Here is a 16715-nt window from a genome sequence, read left to right as displayed (position 1 = left end):
AAAAAAAAAAAAAAAAATAGAACTGTTCCAAAGTCATTATTAAATGATTGTGATCACTTTTGGCATCAAAATAACAATAGAAGAAAGAGCACTGATTCAATATGAAAAACTTATTAGATTACCAGGAAACAATTGGCTTTCACACAGTCCTCTCTGTAGATTGAAAACTCAAAAAAGTTTCATATCCATTGTTCAAGAATTAAAACAGAAAATCAATATCCCGAATTTAAAAGATAACCTACAAATTGAACCAAACACTTTAACTCTATTAAATATAGAATATAATCTAAATTTAACAGAAGAAATACTAAAATCAGAAGTAAACACTGAAATACTAAAACAATTGTCTTTAGAGACAATTAATATTAGGTACCCTCTACAAAACTGGCTTCATTTATACACTGACGGATCCTTGATCTCCAGAGAACAAGATGCCGGTGCAGGTGTTACGTGCTGTCTCTTCTCACTTTATAGATCTCTTGGGTATGGAACAACAAGTTTTGATGGAGAAATCATTGCAATAAGTGAAAGTCTCAGGAATCTTCTATGCCACATCAATAAATTTAAAAATGCAGTTATATTGTCAGACTCCAAAGCAGCTATTCTATCAATAGTCTCTAAACACACACCTTCATCTTAAATAGCAGAAAGAAATAACTAAAATGCTCTCTCAATTAATATCACTCAATAAAAGAATTGTATTCCAATGGATACCATCCCATTGTGGAATCCTGGGAAACGAGAATGCGGCTGCTTTAGCACAGAAGGGCAGCACTGCTACTTACAGACCTGTTACTAAATCTACGTATTACTCTGTGAAGAGATTCATTAAATCTACATACTTTGACTTCAAGAAACAAAATTTGATAACACAATCCCAAGGGAAAGAATGGAACTCTCTGCATCAAAATCCACAGTTAATTCCCGATTTACCCCGCAAATCGTCTGTAGCTGCATTTAGATTGGCAACAGGTCATGATTGTTTGGCCAAACACCTGCATAGAATTGGAATATGTCAGTCCCCTAACTGCCCATTGTGCAACCCAAACCAAGAAATGGATTCGGAACACCTCAAAATCTGTTCTTCAGTGGCTGGCCATGATAATATCTTTGAAAAATATTGGAGTGCAAGAGGTCAAATGACTTTATTGTCAAATGCCTGACATTAGAAAACAACAACAACATATTTTGTACATGTCTTGTAACAAAAAATCACGTTCTTATGTTTACAAACAAGCAATTATTACTACGATTGCTACCATTATGAGAAATGTGATCTACGAACTCGTGCTTTTCAGCTGGAATGAGAAATAATGCTTCCAAAGAAAAACTAAATTTTTTTTTCAGTAGAATGTACTGGAATAATTTGTGCATTAATGAAAAAATATCTTGAAAAATCAGTTTTTTTAAGTCCTTATTTCTAATCAGTACTGAAGACAAAAATCGTTTTACTTTATTTAAAGACACTTATACGTAGTTTAATATGGAACAGATTTCAACGTTCATCTCCTTTGATTTATTTTGTCAGTCTGTGACAATTAAATTAAACCTATTGAAGATTGATCTGCATCCACGCTATTAGTAGGTGGCCAGAATAGCTAAATAGGCAAAGGATGGATATTTTAATTTCTTTTAATAATAAGGCTTGCAGGCAGTTAACTACTGATTTGTCACAAATGTTGTTGTTGTTTTCTAATGCCAGGCGTTTGACAATAAAGTCATTTGACCTCTTGCACTCCAATATTTTTCAAAGATATTGTCAAGGTCAGCCACTGAAGCACAGATTTTGAGATGTTCTGAATCCATTTCTTGGTTTGAGTTGCACAATGGGCAGTTAGGGGACTGATATATTCCAATTCTATGCAGATGCTTGGCCAAACAATAATGGCCTGTTGCCAATCTAAATGCAGCTACAGACGATTTTCTTGGTAAATCGGAAATTAACTGTGGATTATGATGCAGAGAGTTCCATTTTTTCCCTTGTGGTTGTGTTATCAAATTTTGTTTGTTGAAGTCTAAGTATGTAGATTTAATAAATCTCTTCACAGAGTAATATGTAGATTTAGTAACAGATCTGTAAGTACCAGTGCTGCCCTTCTTTGCTAAAGCATCCGCATTCTCGTTTCCCAGGATTCCACAATGGGATGGTATCCATTGGAATACAATTCTTTTATTGAGTGATATTAATTGAGAGAGCATTTTAGTTATTTCTGCTGTTTGAGATGAAGGTGTGTGTTTAGAGACTATTGATAGAATAGCTGCTTTGGAGTCTGACAATATTACTGCATTTTTAAATTTATTGATGTGGCATAGAAGATTCCTGAGACTTTCACTTATTGCATTGACTTCTCCATCAAAACTTGTTGTTCCATACCCAAGAGATCTATAAAGTGAGAAGAGACAGCACGTAACACCTGCACCGGCACCTTGTTCTCTGGAGATCAAGGATCCGTCGGTGTATAAATGAAGCCAGTTTTGTGGAGGGTACCTAATATTAATTGTCTCTAAAGACAATTGTTACATTAGTTCAGTGTTTACTTCTGATTTCAATATTTCTTCTGTTAAATTTAGATTATATTCTATATTTATTAGAGTGGAAGGCTTTGGTTTAATTTGTAAGTTTTTTGTCAGAAATGTAGGTTATTAAATATTTATACAAATAATTATAGCCATATAAAAGTCTAAGTAATTAGTATCCTACACATGTAGAAATTCAAAGTATCGTTCACAGAATTGACTATCTTTCCATCACTGTAAAGTTACCCTGGAATTTGAAATTCTTCCATTGTTTTATTAATCCTGTTGTGTTTAATTTAATCTTTTAAAGTACTTGCTGGTAATCCGCAAATGTCTAAAATAGGTCCTCACATCCTTCATAACATTTTTCCATTAGTGACTTTACCGTAAGGATTGGATCAGTTGCAAATTTATACTCCCTGACATGTCTGGTTCTCACTTGTGATCATCTTTGAAAATGGTGCGAGAATCTTTGTTATTTTGTTTGAATTAACTCATTGTGGTACAAAATGTACTTAATACACGATATTTGCTACAAAATGCCAGTATTTTTTTTATTTCCTTTTTGTATTTCATTCTATATCATATATTTGCCAACAATGCTTATATTTTCTACTGCTTTCGGTAAGATTTATATTCATATCTGGGGTATATAAACTACCATCGATTGATAGTTCCTGTATAATTGTCCTATGTGTCTGTTTCACATAATCTTCTCCCACAGGAAGAGTTTTGTGAGTTGGATCAAGTGAAGGAGGAGGTCAAACTCGAAGTAACGGCAGAAGAGAATGAAATTTTAGCTGAGAGGTGAGTGAAATATATGAGTCTTTACTTTGTCGTTGGTTTCACTGCTTTAGTTAAACCATCAATATATTTGTAGTTTCAGCATGATTATTGTTCATATGAAAACTTCAGTATACCTTGCGGACATAAATGCCATGCACTATAAGATATCCTATCACTATCACGAAACCTGACCCACCATTACTGTACCATTACTAAAACTACTGGAGCTGATATTGCTGCTATCAAAGAAAATACGTATGCATAGATCTGCCTTTACCTTATCACGTTTAATGCAGGACAATTGATTGATCTCTATCATAGACCAATGGCATGTTCTCAGGAAATTTGGTTTCCATTTTTTCTGACACTTGATCATGCATTTCTAATATACTTTTCTTTATAACGTTGAACGAAATTAGTTTTACTTCTTTCAGTCCTTCTTCTCTGCTACAGAACCCGCACTGATCCTAAGTTCATAAAAGGAAATTAATAAATCTGAAAGGATTTGAATTTTTGGATTTATAAAATGCATAATTTTCTTCTCTGTCTCCCCTTCCCATTAAACGTGGAGTTTGTTGCGACCATTTATGAATGTGTGCAAACTAAATTTGGTTTCCAATCTCTCTTCACCAATCAGTTTTCCTCCATATAATCGAGATGTTAATGCAATTTAATTTTTTCTATGCATTATCCAGTTATTCACAGGTTTCATTTTGCATTCATCCGTAATTATTTGACTTTTGATTATATGCCTTTGTGATTTTTGTGTGCTTCTTAAAATCTTCATTTCTGTTCCTTCATTTATCTCCTTAGGTTTTTGTGTTATATCTCCGGATTTACATCAATAACTATGTACAAGTTTAACAAGTGATTTATTAATCTTAGTTTTGGTGTCCTTCTTAAAATTTTTATTACCTAATGTCGCAGTACTGTGGCAATTTCCAATTTTTGTTAGTATTTTCTTGCTGTGACGGATGGATGCATGGAAAGATAGAGGCAGGCAGGCAAACAGGCAAAAGCAGACAATGCTGGAAACATTATAGAGTGTGTAACAACGTCAGAACAAAATATTCTACTAATTAAGAATAAAATATCCCTCAAGATCATAAAGAGGATTTGCCTTCAATTTAGTTCTGAGCGACCTTTTAGAAGATTCCTTTATATAAGAAGGTAATCTACTTTAAAGTCTTATTGCACCCGTATCAAAACTGTTTTGAGTGATACCATATTTATTCTTATTAGGATAGCTATTATTTCTATTATGGTTGTAATAATCATGAAGGTGACAATTTGCGGTTGAATTTAGAACTTTTTTTCTTCATATAAAGGAGGCAGCTCAAACAAAACATATAACAATGGCAAAGTAAATACTATAACCTACTTGATAAAAAGTGGTTTACAATGCGATCTTAATGATGTTACTTCATCATTTATTGAGTTCGTGATAATAATGTCAATGCCTAGATATTTAAATTAGTTGCTCTGTTATGTTAACATATTTCTAATTTCCCTCTTGTAGGTTCTTTTCACGATACTAACGCCTTAGTTCTATTTCCTGAAATTTCCATCGTATATTCGCTTGCGCTTTGTTTAAATTGCTGGAGTAGTATTTGTAAATTATATTCAGAATGTGTTGTAAGTATTATGACGTCTGCATATCTGAATTGAAATTGTTATTACTTATCTCAATTCCATATTTTACTGTATTGAGAATTGCTATGGTCAGTAATTGTACAGTAATCATTAATTTAATTTTATAATTTTATAGTAATGCATAAAATCAATAATATAGTTCTGTGATCACGTTGTATTAAAATGTATTAAGAACTTAAATATACAACAGATATGTTTCGGGGCTACTGCCATCCCATCTTCACTGTTGAAAATAATTGTTTAATTATCTTGTAATTCCATCTGTATCGAGATTAAATTAGGTAGGTGTTAAGAAATCTCCTTGTCGGAATACATTCACTACTAAGATTTCTTTAGGTAAATTGTTTCTTGTCTTCATTACTGTCATATTTGCATATATTTGTTTCATGACTTTTTTTCATGTCATTTATTGAATTCCATAACCTGGGATCTCTAAGATGTGGAACAAATCAAGATTTATACCATTTTTGGCGAATTTATTATTATTGTATTATTGTGGTTGTTATTACTGCATTGTTGTTGTTTTTGTTACGTTGATTGCTATTATTACTGTCTTGTTGTTATTCTTATAATCATTATTATTGTTATTATAATCATAATTACTAATAATATTATTACTATTGTTATTATTAAGATTAATTTTATTACTATATTATTGTTAATTCTTATAATGATTATTTTTATTACTATATTATTGTTAATTCTTATAATGATTAGTTTTATTACAATTATTATTATTATTATTATTATTATTACTATTATAATGAGGTCATTGACAGTACGGTTGAACCCTGTCTCCAAACAAGAATGTCGAGAGTACTTTACAGACATTTGGACTCGTGGCTTTTTAGTTCCACAACACGTAAATTAGAACTGGGAACAGAACTTGATTAAATTACATTGATGGAATTCGAAACGGTATTGACAGAAATTCCGTACAAATAAGTCACAAGAAGTTATACTAAATTTATGACTTGGAAGTACAGAAGACAAAAATTCTCTCATAGATTTCTTTCATTACTCAACGAAATATGTTCATACAAAAAAATAAGTAATAATGTCCTTCAATAACTGTCATAGTTTATTACTCTAATGAATTATACAAATAAAAATATTAGGTCATACTTATAATTGGAATCTGACACGCTTTTGCCGTGTATGGCATCATCAGGGCTAAACGAATAACATATCAATATTATGAACTTAAAAACATTACTTACTTACTTTTAAAGGCTTCTCCACTTTATAAGCAGTTACCTTGGATTCCCTTTTTCCATTCTTCTTTGTTATTCCAGGATCCATCTTCCAGGCCTCTAGCTCTCATTGCTTCTATAATTCTTCCCCTCCACATATATCTAGGCCGTCCTCTTATTCTTCTTCCAGGTGGAGAGCAAATCAATACTTTCTTGGGCCACCTCTCGTCTGACATCCGTTGCACGTGTCCAAACCATTGTAGTTGTCTTTGTTCCATACGGTCGATTATATCTTCTTGTAGTTCAACTCTTCCATGGTAATGTCATTCCTAACGTTTTGTAGACGAGACACCCGCAAACTACGTCGTAAACCATCCATGTCCACTGCTTTAATAGTATTTTTTTGTCTTTCATTCAATGTCCAGCCCTCGGCACCATATGTCAGAATACTTTCTACTATCACATTTAAAATCATCAGCTTTGTCTTGTGTGTTATGTTCTGACTCCAAAGGACTCCATTTAACTGCTTTATAGCAGAGCGGGCCCTATTTTCAACATCTCTCTCACATGAACCAGATTGATGTAGTACTGATCCCAAGTATTTAAAATGGTCCATCGGCCGAATTACACCATTCTCTAAATTCAAATTTCTACTTTCTCCGCTGACAACCGGACATTCTGTCTTTGTAAAATTAATATTTAGACCTCCTGATTTATACCAACTTATTAACTTTTTTGTCATAAATTTTATGTCGTCCATTTCTTGTGCCATGATGACCTGGTCGTCTGCAAAAAGTAATGAATGTATAATCTTATTCTTAATTTCAATTCCCATTGAGCTACAAGACCTTTTCCATTGGCTCAAAACAGTTTCTAGATAGATCTTAAATAGAGATGGTGACATTCCACATCCTTGTCTCAGGCCTTTAGATACAACAAACTCTGATGAAATCACCTTTCCACATTTAACAACAGCTTTGCAGCTCTGATACAATCTCTTTACCAGATTAATAATAAGCTCTTGCACATGCATTCTCTTCAATGATTCCCATAGTTATTGTACGGGCACTGAATCATATGCTTTTTCCAGGTCTATAAATTCTAAATGTGTTTCTTGACCTTTTAAGCTTCTCTTTTCCATAATCTGTCGAAGTGTAAATATATTATCCAAATAAGACTTTCCTGCAGTGAAACCAGCCTCTTCCTCTGATATATGGGTGGATATACTATTTTCAATTCTTGATATTACAGTATTTTACTAAATAATCGACTCATCGAGGCCATCACACTAATACCATGATTATTTGATGGGTCTTTCTTACTGCCCTTTTTAAAAATTGGCGTTATAAATGAGAGCAGCCATTCCTCAGGAATAGAATCCCCTTCTAGAATTTGATTTAACATCCTTGTTATTGTCTTTAAAAGTGGAGCACTTCCACATTTCCATAATTCCATTGGTATTCCCCCTGGTCCAGGTGCTTTTCCATTACGTGATCTTGCCAAAGCATTCCATACCTCTTCTTCTAAAATTGGGTCTATCGACTCCATATTATTTTCACTCCTATTTACATCCTTTTCTGTATACTCTATTCTTTTTTTACTAAAATACTCTTAACTAACATTAACAGTGTAGTATTATGACCTTGCAAAATACATGACGTTGATTTATAAAATTAGTGGTTGAAACAATGTCATATGGCTAACAGCCAAACATAGAATTGCGAGCAAAACCAATTATTTGGATGTGTAATTATTTACAAAATTAGTTTTCAATATTTTGAATGTAAGTAATGAATCTTCTTACAAAGTCAGTATATGAAAACTCAAATTAAAATATATAGCTTATCATAATGTCCATGTAGTTGATTCCATGTGATTTAGACATTATTCCTTCCGCTAATGGCACATATAATTGTCAGCGTTGCAGCCACCCATTCTAGTGGAGATACAACAATCTGCGAAAATATTCCACAAGGGGATCTGCATACAGACGACACGAAATACGATTGTGGCGTTTGCGGAAAGTGTTTTCCAGGCTCTGCAAGTCTCAAAAGCCATGGCCTAGTACACACAGGGAAGAAGCGATTCAGTTGCGATGTGTGTGGAAAGTGTTTTTCGCGCTCCGCAAATCTCAATATGCATTCACGCGTGCACACAGTGAAGAAAAGTTTCAGTTGTGACGTGTGTGGAAAGTGTTTTTCTCACTCGGGAGATTTCAAGAAGCATTTAAGCGTACACACAGGCGAGAAGCCATTCAGTTGCGATTTGTGTGCGAAGTTTTTTTCGCGCCTGACAAATCTCAATACACATTCACGCGTACACACAGGCCTCAAGCCGTTCAGTTGTGACGTGTGCGGCAAATGTTTTTCGCACTCGGGTTGCCTCAAAAGGCATTCACGCTTACACACCGGTGAAAAACCCTTTAATTGTGATGTTTGTGGCAGAAGTTTTTCGTACCCGGGAAGTCTGAAACTACATTTACGCATACACACAGGTGAGAGACCGTACAAGTGCGATGTTTGTGGGAAGTGCTACACTGAATCCAGTCATTTAAAGACTCACGCGCGCGTGCATACTGGTGAAAAACCATACAAGTGCAATTACTGTGGGAAGAACTTTACTGAGTCCGGTCATCTGAAAAGACACGCACGCTTGCACAAGCGACAAACCTTGCAAGAGGCATATCTGTGGCAACATTTACGTGGAATAGAGTCCTCTCAAAGCGCATGTGTGGAATATAGGAACTGTGACTTTGGAACTATAGTATCAGTTGGAACAAGTGACAAACCTGTCTCAGGTCTTGAAATCACACCCCATCAATAATGTGTGAGGATTAGTGATACTGTGTGAAAGTATTTTGCCGTCAGAGTGTCCCAGAAATTGGTGTGACGTATAATAGACGCTTTTCGAATTCTTCTAGTACATTAAACTGTTATTGTTATGTTGACGTCAGTTCTGACATGTTAATGGTCGTAGAAGTTCGAAAACAATTGAAAGTTATCGGAGTATGTATTGCTTTAAGCAGTGATCGCCAAAACCTGTGTTACGACACATGTTTTTCTGCTTCAAACCAGAAATACACTAAAAGGTTAATTTTAAGAAGAATGGTAGGAACAATTATTCTTTCATGTTGATGGCGAAAATATGAGATCCTTAATTTGTTGTAAAATGTTCAATTGAGCATAAAAGAATGACGTACGATGTCATTATTCTTGTTATAATGATTACCATCTGTAAGTTTAATATTTCTTATACACAAACAATAAAAAGTTTCATCGTAAATGTTTTCGACTTTTATTACGTCTATTATTATAGTGTAATTTGTAACTTCATGATTACTCTGGTACATTTTTCTAATTCGAAATTCTGCTGTGTAAAGTACGTGTTTTCTGTCTTGGTGAATAAGAACGTAGATATATTATTTTGTTACTAATACAAGAATGATAAATAGTAGGGGAAAACTTAAAAGGAATAAACTGTATCTGGCCAATAATTAGAAGAATATTTTTTTTCGGTCATAGCCCTCTCTGAACTGTCATTCACAGCACTACCTGAGGAAAAACCCATTCCAACTTGCCATAGTGGTGTTGTGCGGGTTGCATTTCTATTACGTCACAATTTTGTGGCGTTTGGCAACCATTGTCTCTAAGTTCAACATCAGGCTGTTGTGAGTTGTTTCTGTTATAGTCTACGATATTTCCCGCTTATTTAACAGTTATCATGTCGTAGCTCAGCCTGTTTGTTTAGTCATTTGTCCGTAGACAGATCAGAACCTCACAAGTAATATATATATATATATAAATAAATCACTTATGAGGCAACTAAACAGGAGATGATGCGGTAGGGTAACCAGTTCCATTCTTCCCACTCCATTGCATACATTGTCGATTAGCTACATATTACACTGATCAGACTTCAGATACATCTGACATTATTGTTCACTGTTATAAGTAGGGGAATATGGAATAATTTGCTTTACAAGAAGCTTTACCTGAAAGATTATATTTGCATAATATATACGTCACTGTGTACGTTAACAGAAAACCACAATTTCATATCACACAGTTTGTGTGCACTCGATGTGGGTCTCTGGCGTTTCGTTAGCCCACGCGAGTTGTGTGGATATAAAGGGAAAAGTTGAGACGGTTTCGGGTAGAGTTGCCGGGTAGCTCAGTTGGCAGAGCGCTGGTACGTTCAACCAGAGGTCCCGGGATCGATACCCGGCCCCGGAACAATTTTTCCCTTGAAATTATTTAAATCTGCTTTACAGGAAGCTTTACCTGAAAAGTTATATTTGCATAGGGGAATATCGTTCATAAAAAAGTTTTGATAACCTACAGTAAACCTATGTAAAGAATCGATTGTAGGTACCGATAGTACCATTTCCCGTAAAAGAACGTAAGTAGGGGTACATGTGGTCAATTTCGAAATTTCAAATGAGACCATGGAAACAACTTTTACTTATACTTTTTTTTCTGTAACCATTTGTATTTTCTAAGAAATGTTGTTTATTGTTTATGTACGTACACTCTTCATAGTAAGTGGTGAAAATGTACGCCATCCTGTGCTAAACAATGTTCTGATCACCACCTAACATCTGTGATTGCACTTCAGTACAGCTGAGAGACCCACAGGCTTCTCTGATTCTTTGTTTCATGTCTTCTCTAGTTGTTGGACGCACCTGGTAGAACATGTATTTACATCTCCCCCACAAGAAGACTTGCCATTTGACTCAGGGTTGCACCATAATACAGTGTTTACAATTCCGATAGACACACTTTATTCATACCATATTTATCTCAGTCAGGAACTTGCGGAACTTGACTTCCAGACTGGTGTTGACTTCTGCAACTGGTTTCTAAACAATGATTGTAACTTCGAGCTCAGAATTCTGTAGACTGATGAGGCAAGTTTCAAAAGTAATGGTTAGGTCAATCTCTACAATGTCCATTACTGATCTCCTCTTATTCTACACTGGCTACGTGAAGTGGATTACCAGCACGTGTGGAGCCTCAACACATGATGTGACCTCCTCTCACACCGAGTCATAGGACCATACTTTTTTGAGGAGAACGCACGCTTCCTCCGAAACATGCACCAGTTGCTTCCTGACGTACCCCTTGCGCTTCGGTTGAGGATGTGGCTTCAGCAGGACGGCTGTATGGCTCACTTTTCACGTAGTCATTTCCCTTACGATGGATTGGACGAGGAGGACAAATAGCTTGGCCAGCCCGATCTCCTGACTTCGCTCCAAATTCTTATGGAAGAGAATTAAAGACATGTGCTACCAGGTGCGTCAAACAACTAGACTAGACATGAAACAAAGAACCAGAGAAGCCTGAGGGTCTCGCTGCTGTGCTGAAATGCAATCACGGATGTTAGGAGGTGACCAGAACATTGTTTAGCACAGGGTGGCGTACATTTTGAACACTTACTGTACATAACGTAAAATTGGGTAAAGTCAAACAGTGGGTGTAAAATCGATCATTTGCGATTTTTATTGAAAATTATATATTTTCTCATTTACTTGTTAAAATTTTGTTACGCTGACTTCATTGCCTGACATTGCAAATGTAAGCGAGAGGGACAACAAAAAGCCTGCGAATGCCAATAATGGGAACACTGTGTAATTACCGTTGAAGTGAAAATTGTTATTTTCAACTTTTTCTCTTAAATGAAAACAAAGTCTTACAAACTCTAAATTATCGTCAGCAGTGAAAGGAGACAGGAAGTATACGTAAGTACTTTTCGTTGAGATTGCATCCTGCAATAATAGTTTTGTAGTTCGTAAATGTCAGTATTGAAACTTATTATTTTAAGAAAACTTGTACCTTTGTAGGGTTAAGTCGATCATGCCATCGACCTACTCGAAGCAGATAGGGCCAGCAGGAAGAATAAATTGTTCACCGAAATACCTCCAACTAACACTTATAAACAGAAAAGTGTCATAGTATAGCTTATATTGATGGGATAGTGGGGAAAGAGGAAGACAAAATTATGGTGAATTTCTTGCGTAAGAGAAGCACTGCCAAAGGAACATATTTGGTACACCCCTCTGTACCTGACTATGGGAACAACCTAGTTTCTAAAGTGACATGAGGAGGGGAAGATTTCAAATAACGTCATAAGTTGGCAGTCATAGTCACGATTGTACAGTGGAGACCTATAGGCCTAATTGTATCGAATAGTATGATCACAGTAACAAAATATACACTATATAATGCTATAGGCATATATGGAAGGTTATTATTTTTTACACCCCTTATAACAAATAAAATATATGTAATACGCTTAATTTGTTTTTTAAAAACATAAACAGTGATCGACTTTACTCCGCAATATTTTTAAATCGAACTTAAATTAGAAATTCAATGGTGATCGACTTTCCCCTATGTAAGCAGGTAACTTCGATCACAAGTCAAATAAAAAAACAGTCTTGTATAGATTGTAATTCAGTTATTGTAACGTGTCTTCATAAGTGAAAGATATGACGACAAAATGCTATTTTCTGAGGAACTTCGCTCTATTGCATAACCCCAATAAGAATAAATAAATTGGAAAATTTTGATAGACTTTACCCTCTTCTACGGTACATAAACAACATACTGCGTTTCTCAGAAGATACCACTTTTGTTGCTTTGCGACTAACAATAAAAGTTAGAAATGAAAGTTGTTTCTTTTTAAAAGCAGTTTCCAATGGTACCGTCAATGACCCATATTTTCATTTGAAATTTCCAAGTTGACCACAGGTACCCCAACTTTCTGTCTGTTACGGTAAATGGTACTACCACAATCGATTTTTCACATAGGTTTTTGTTATCAAATTTTTTATGAACATAGTTTTCGAGAAAAAAGGCTGATACGAATGGACTGAAACACCTGGTGTATGCAAATAAACCGCCATCGTTTCAATCACGTATCGATCATAGAGCTGTGATTTTAGAACTATATATTTTGTTTCTGCATAATACCACACAGCCTATGCACCCAAGTTTAGAGTCTCCTGTTTAGAAAAAGTCTATTTTTACAGCGCCACTACGGCTATTGCGCGCACTACAACTTTACCACATCAAGTTCTGCTTCTCGTCTTTGCGGGATCACAGCTATACAATTTGAAATTTAAAACTTACAGGCTTTCAGACCGTTGTAGTCTCATTGTGCATAGGTTGTAGTTTAAATATCCCAGACTTTATCTTTTATTACTTACTAGCCGTACCCGTGCGCTCTGCTGTACCCGTTAGACATAAATATAAAGTAATTACATAATTAAAATAGGACGATTGATCCAGGGAACATTCGTGTTTGATAGAAGGATAAATCGTTTAGTATGTTACTTAATTTGAATTGTATTTAAAAAAATTAGAAAGCGATCATTTTGGTCCAGAGCACTCATTTCGTGCCATGACAATTCTCTAACATGTTTCTTAATTGTTATTACATGCAACCATAGTTTAATGAAGACTGACATCATTTAGTTTTAATGTTTAAACATTATATTACTTGCTATATGTTTCCATTGAATTATGGTAATAACTTAAATTTAACCCTTGTTTTTCGTCTTCAGTAAATGGCGTTTGGTCCACTATGGTTCTGAACCCTTCAAATAACTTAAATAGTGTTACAGCATATATAATGATATGTAGTTATATTTGTTTCTTTCGAAAATGTAAGAATTCACGATCTTCATCGAGCTTCAGCTTCATCCATTACAGCGGCTGGATATCAGTCGTTTCTCGACAGATTATCCGTCCAAGTTCCCATGCTGCCGGACCAGGTGCGGATGTCATCTTGAACAATAAAGAAAGAAATTGAACAGGGCTCAAACTGGAATTTCATCTCTAGCCTTACTCTTTGGCACGACCTACCGCTGTTACCTGACGTATTATTTGTGTTGTAACGTAAGGTAGATGTCTGCATGACCTAGGAAGGCGACAGACCACAATTTTCAATACTTGTAATATGATAGTGAGTTGAATAATCTGCCTTTTCTATTTTTCATTCTAAATTATTAAATTTCATCCTACACATTAACATCAGGAAGGCCTGTGTGAACTCTTAAGTGGTGTATTAAATATTGACTACCGGTAACTGTTTTAAAAATGACAAATATTATGTTGCAAATCTAGTTTTCAGATAAAGCTTCCTGTGAAGCAGACTTGAATAATTTCAAGGGAAAAATTGTTCCGGGGCTGGGTACGTTCAATCAGAGGTCCCGGGATCGATACCCGGCCCCGGAACAATTTTTCCCATGAAATTATTCAAGTCTTTTTCACAGCGATCTTTACCTGAAAACTTGACTTGCATAAGATAGGCCTATGCGTTACTGCAGGTACGTGAACAGAAAACCACAATTCCAGGTGACACAGTTTGTGTGCACTCCATGTGGGTCTCTGGCGTCTCATCAGCCCATTCGAGTTGTGTGAATATAAGTAGAAAAATTGAGACGGTGTCGGGTGGAGTTCCTGGGTAGCTCAGTCGGTAGAGCGCTGGTACATTCAATCAGAGATCGCGGGATCGATACCCAGGCCCGGAACATTTCCCCCCTTGCAATTATTCAAGTAGGACGTTGTTGGTTAAAAAGAGATAGTTAATCTCCTTGGCTATTGTTCAACATTTATAAGAGCGGCCCGATTTTCAATCCTTGTCGGGATAAGTTATCTGGTTGAGGTATTTTCAGGGGTTTTCCCTCAACTTGTGGCGGGAAAATGCTGGATAACCCCCAGCTTTGGACTCTGGACTCGTTTCGCTGGCATTATTACCTTCATCTCATTCGGACGCTAGATAACCATAGCAGTTGTTAAAGCGTCGTAAAATAACCAATTAAGAACCAGTTTTATCATTCATAACTTATTTTAACCAAGGCTGAATATGCGTTACAAGAGCGGTATGTTGACGTTTTCATGGTCGAGGAAAAGATTGAAAAAGCGAAACGTAGTTGATCTTTTTTAATTTCCGAGAACATGAAAACAAACATACCGCTCGTGTATCGTACATTATTTTGTGCGAAGATCGTTTATTACATACCTGAAAGAGGAATTTCTAATTAGTTGCAATGAAATCTCCATGTTGGTTTCTGTTTAATGACGGCAACTTCGGAAAACCAAAATAATTTTCTTCAGCATTGTTGCTATAAAATGTTTTCTGTGTTTACTGTACTCCAGCAGGCCGTGATATACGACTGTCTTTTTTTTTCCCCCAGTCTATAAATGCGAACTTAAAACAAACGGTAAGGTTATGTAATAATTTATTTTTCATTTTAATATTTTAACAATATTATTTATATAACATATTGCAGTAATAACATCCGCATCTGGAATCTTGTTGATTTTTTCACGGCTTCCTTAATGTTCCTTGTATCAGGAATGCAGTAAGTTTCGTGGAGTAGTAGACTTTACTTAATTTTTGCAGATATTTAAAAACAATAATTAACACTGTAATTTAGGTGAAATTGCAGTGGTAAGTTTCCAATTTATAATTATTACTATGTTTAACGTCTCTAAAAATAATATGTTAAAAGCCTAAAGCAGTAAAATGAATGTCGCGCTTAAGCGGTAAGAAGAGGGAAATTGTTGTGTGTGTAACGTTGGGAATACTGAATGTGGAATTTCACACTTACCGCGTATTGGTTCTGTGCGGAAAACAAACAAATATGCACGATCTCGCACAAAAATAATAGAATAGTCATAGAAATTTCTAAGACCACAGTATTAGAACTAACCCTACACGTAAGTCTCTACAATGTTTGCTTACGATTTGTTTTTGCTTACATTTTTATTGCCTGAAACAAGTATGTGTTGTGGACAAGATGGCTTTCCATATCCCAAAAAAAATTCAGCCTCTGATTTAACGTATTCCAGTACTGGTTTTGGGACTCGCATGGTGGCCGAAGTTATATTCTTGGAATCGCATTTTCTCTGTGATCTCTCTTATGTTCAATGCCTAAATTCACTTTTCAGTTTCTTTTATTTCTATTATTTTCATTTCTTTCTTTCTCTCTCTCTCTCGACTCCTCTCTCGTTTTTCAGGCTAGATTTCCACTACTCGTGAAAAACTTAATCCAGAAAGCTGAAAGAGAGGAGGCTTATGTGTTTCTACTTTATGCACACACATTCCATGATGCACAACACACGATGTTTCCTAATCACATACTAATTAAAACATACCTGTCCATCGCCGTTCGTAACATCCACACCAGTGGAGTATTTGTTGGCGCGTCTCACCGCGAAACCAGGTGGCCCGGGTTCGAATCCCGGTCGGGTCAAGTTACCTCGAGGTTTTTTCCGGGGTTTTCCCTCAACCCAATACGAGCAAATGCTGGGTAATTTTCGGTGCTGGACCCCGGACTCATTTCACCGGCATTATCATCGTCATCTCATTCAGACGCTAAATAATCTAAGATGATGATAAAGCTAAAAAACATAGCCTGTACCTGGGTTATGATCGGGATCACCTATAGAGTCGTTCGGGTACATATAAATAAAATTTCCAAATCACACTACGAGACTTCACTACTTAGGCAGAAGAACGTCAGTCCTTGGTACATCCATTAATCTGAATACCGAAGTT

The 16715-nt window shown here is 35.6% G+C and overlaps 1 protein-coding gene across 2 annotated transcripts in view; it reads left to right on the top strand.

The window, feature by feature from the left end:
* LOC138692027 (zinc finger protein 664-like) overlaps positions 1-16715 on the top strand; it is a 105572-nt gene that overhangs the window by 12896 nt on the left and 75961 nt on the right. The window contains exons 4-5 of one of the 2 annotated variants that reach the window (XM_069814830.1): positions 3242-3324; positions 8069-9431. In XM_069814830.1, the coding sequence (XP_069670931.1) occupies positions 3242-3324; positions 8069-8972 (987 nt within the window). In that variant the 3' untranslated portion in view covers positions 8973-9431. Of the gene's footprint in view, positions 1-3241; positions 3325-8068; positions 9432-16715 lie in introns of those variants that run through there. The other variant, XM_069814835.1, reaches the window with a different exon arrangement.

This window comes from Periplaneta americana, chromosome 16 (assembly GCF_040183065.1).
Source record: "Periplaneta americana isolate PAMFEO1 chromosome 16, P.americana_PAMFEO1_priV1, whole genome shotgun sequence".
In the NCBI taxonomy this organism is placed as follows: Eukaryota; Metazoa; Arthropoda; class Insecta; order Blattodea; family Blattidae; genus Periplaneta; species Periplaneta americana.
Note: the sequence above shows the minus strand (reverse complement) of the source record. Positions and strands in the feature narration are given on the sequence as shown.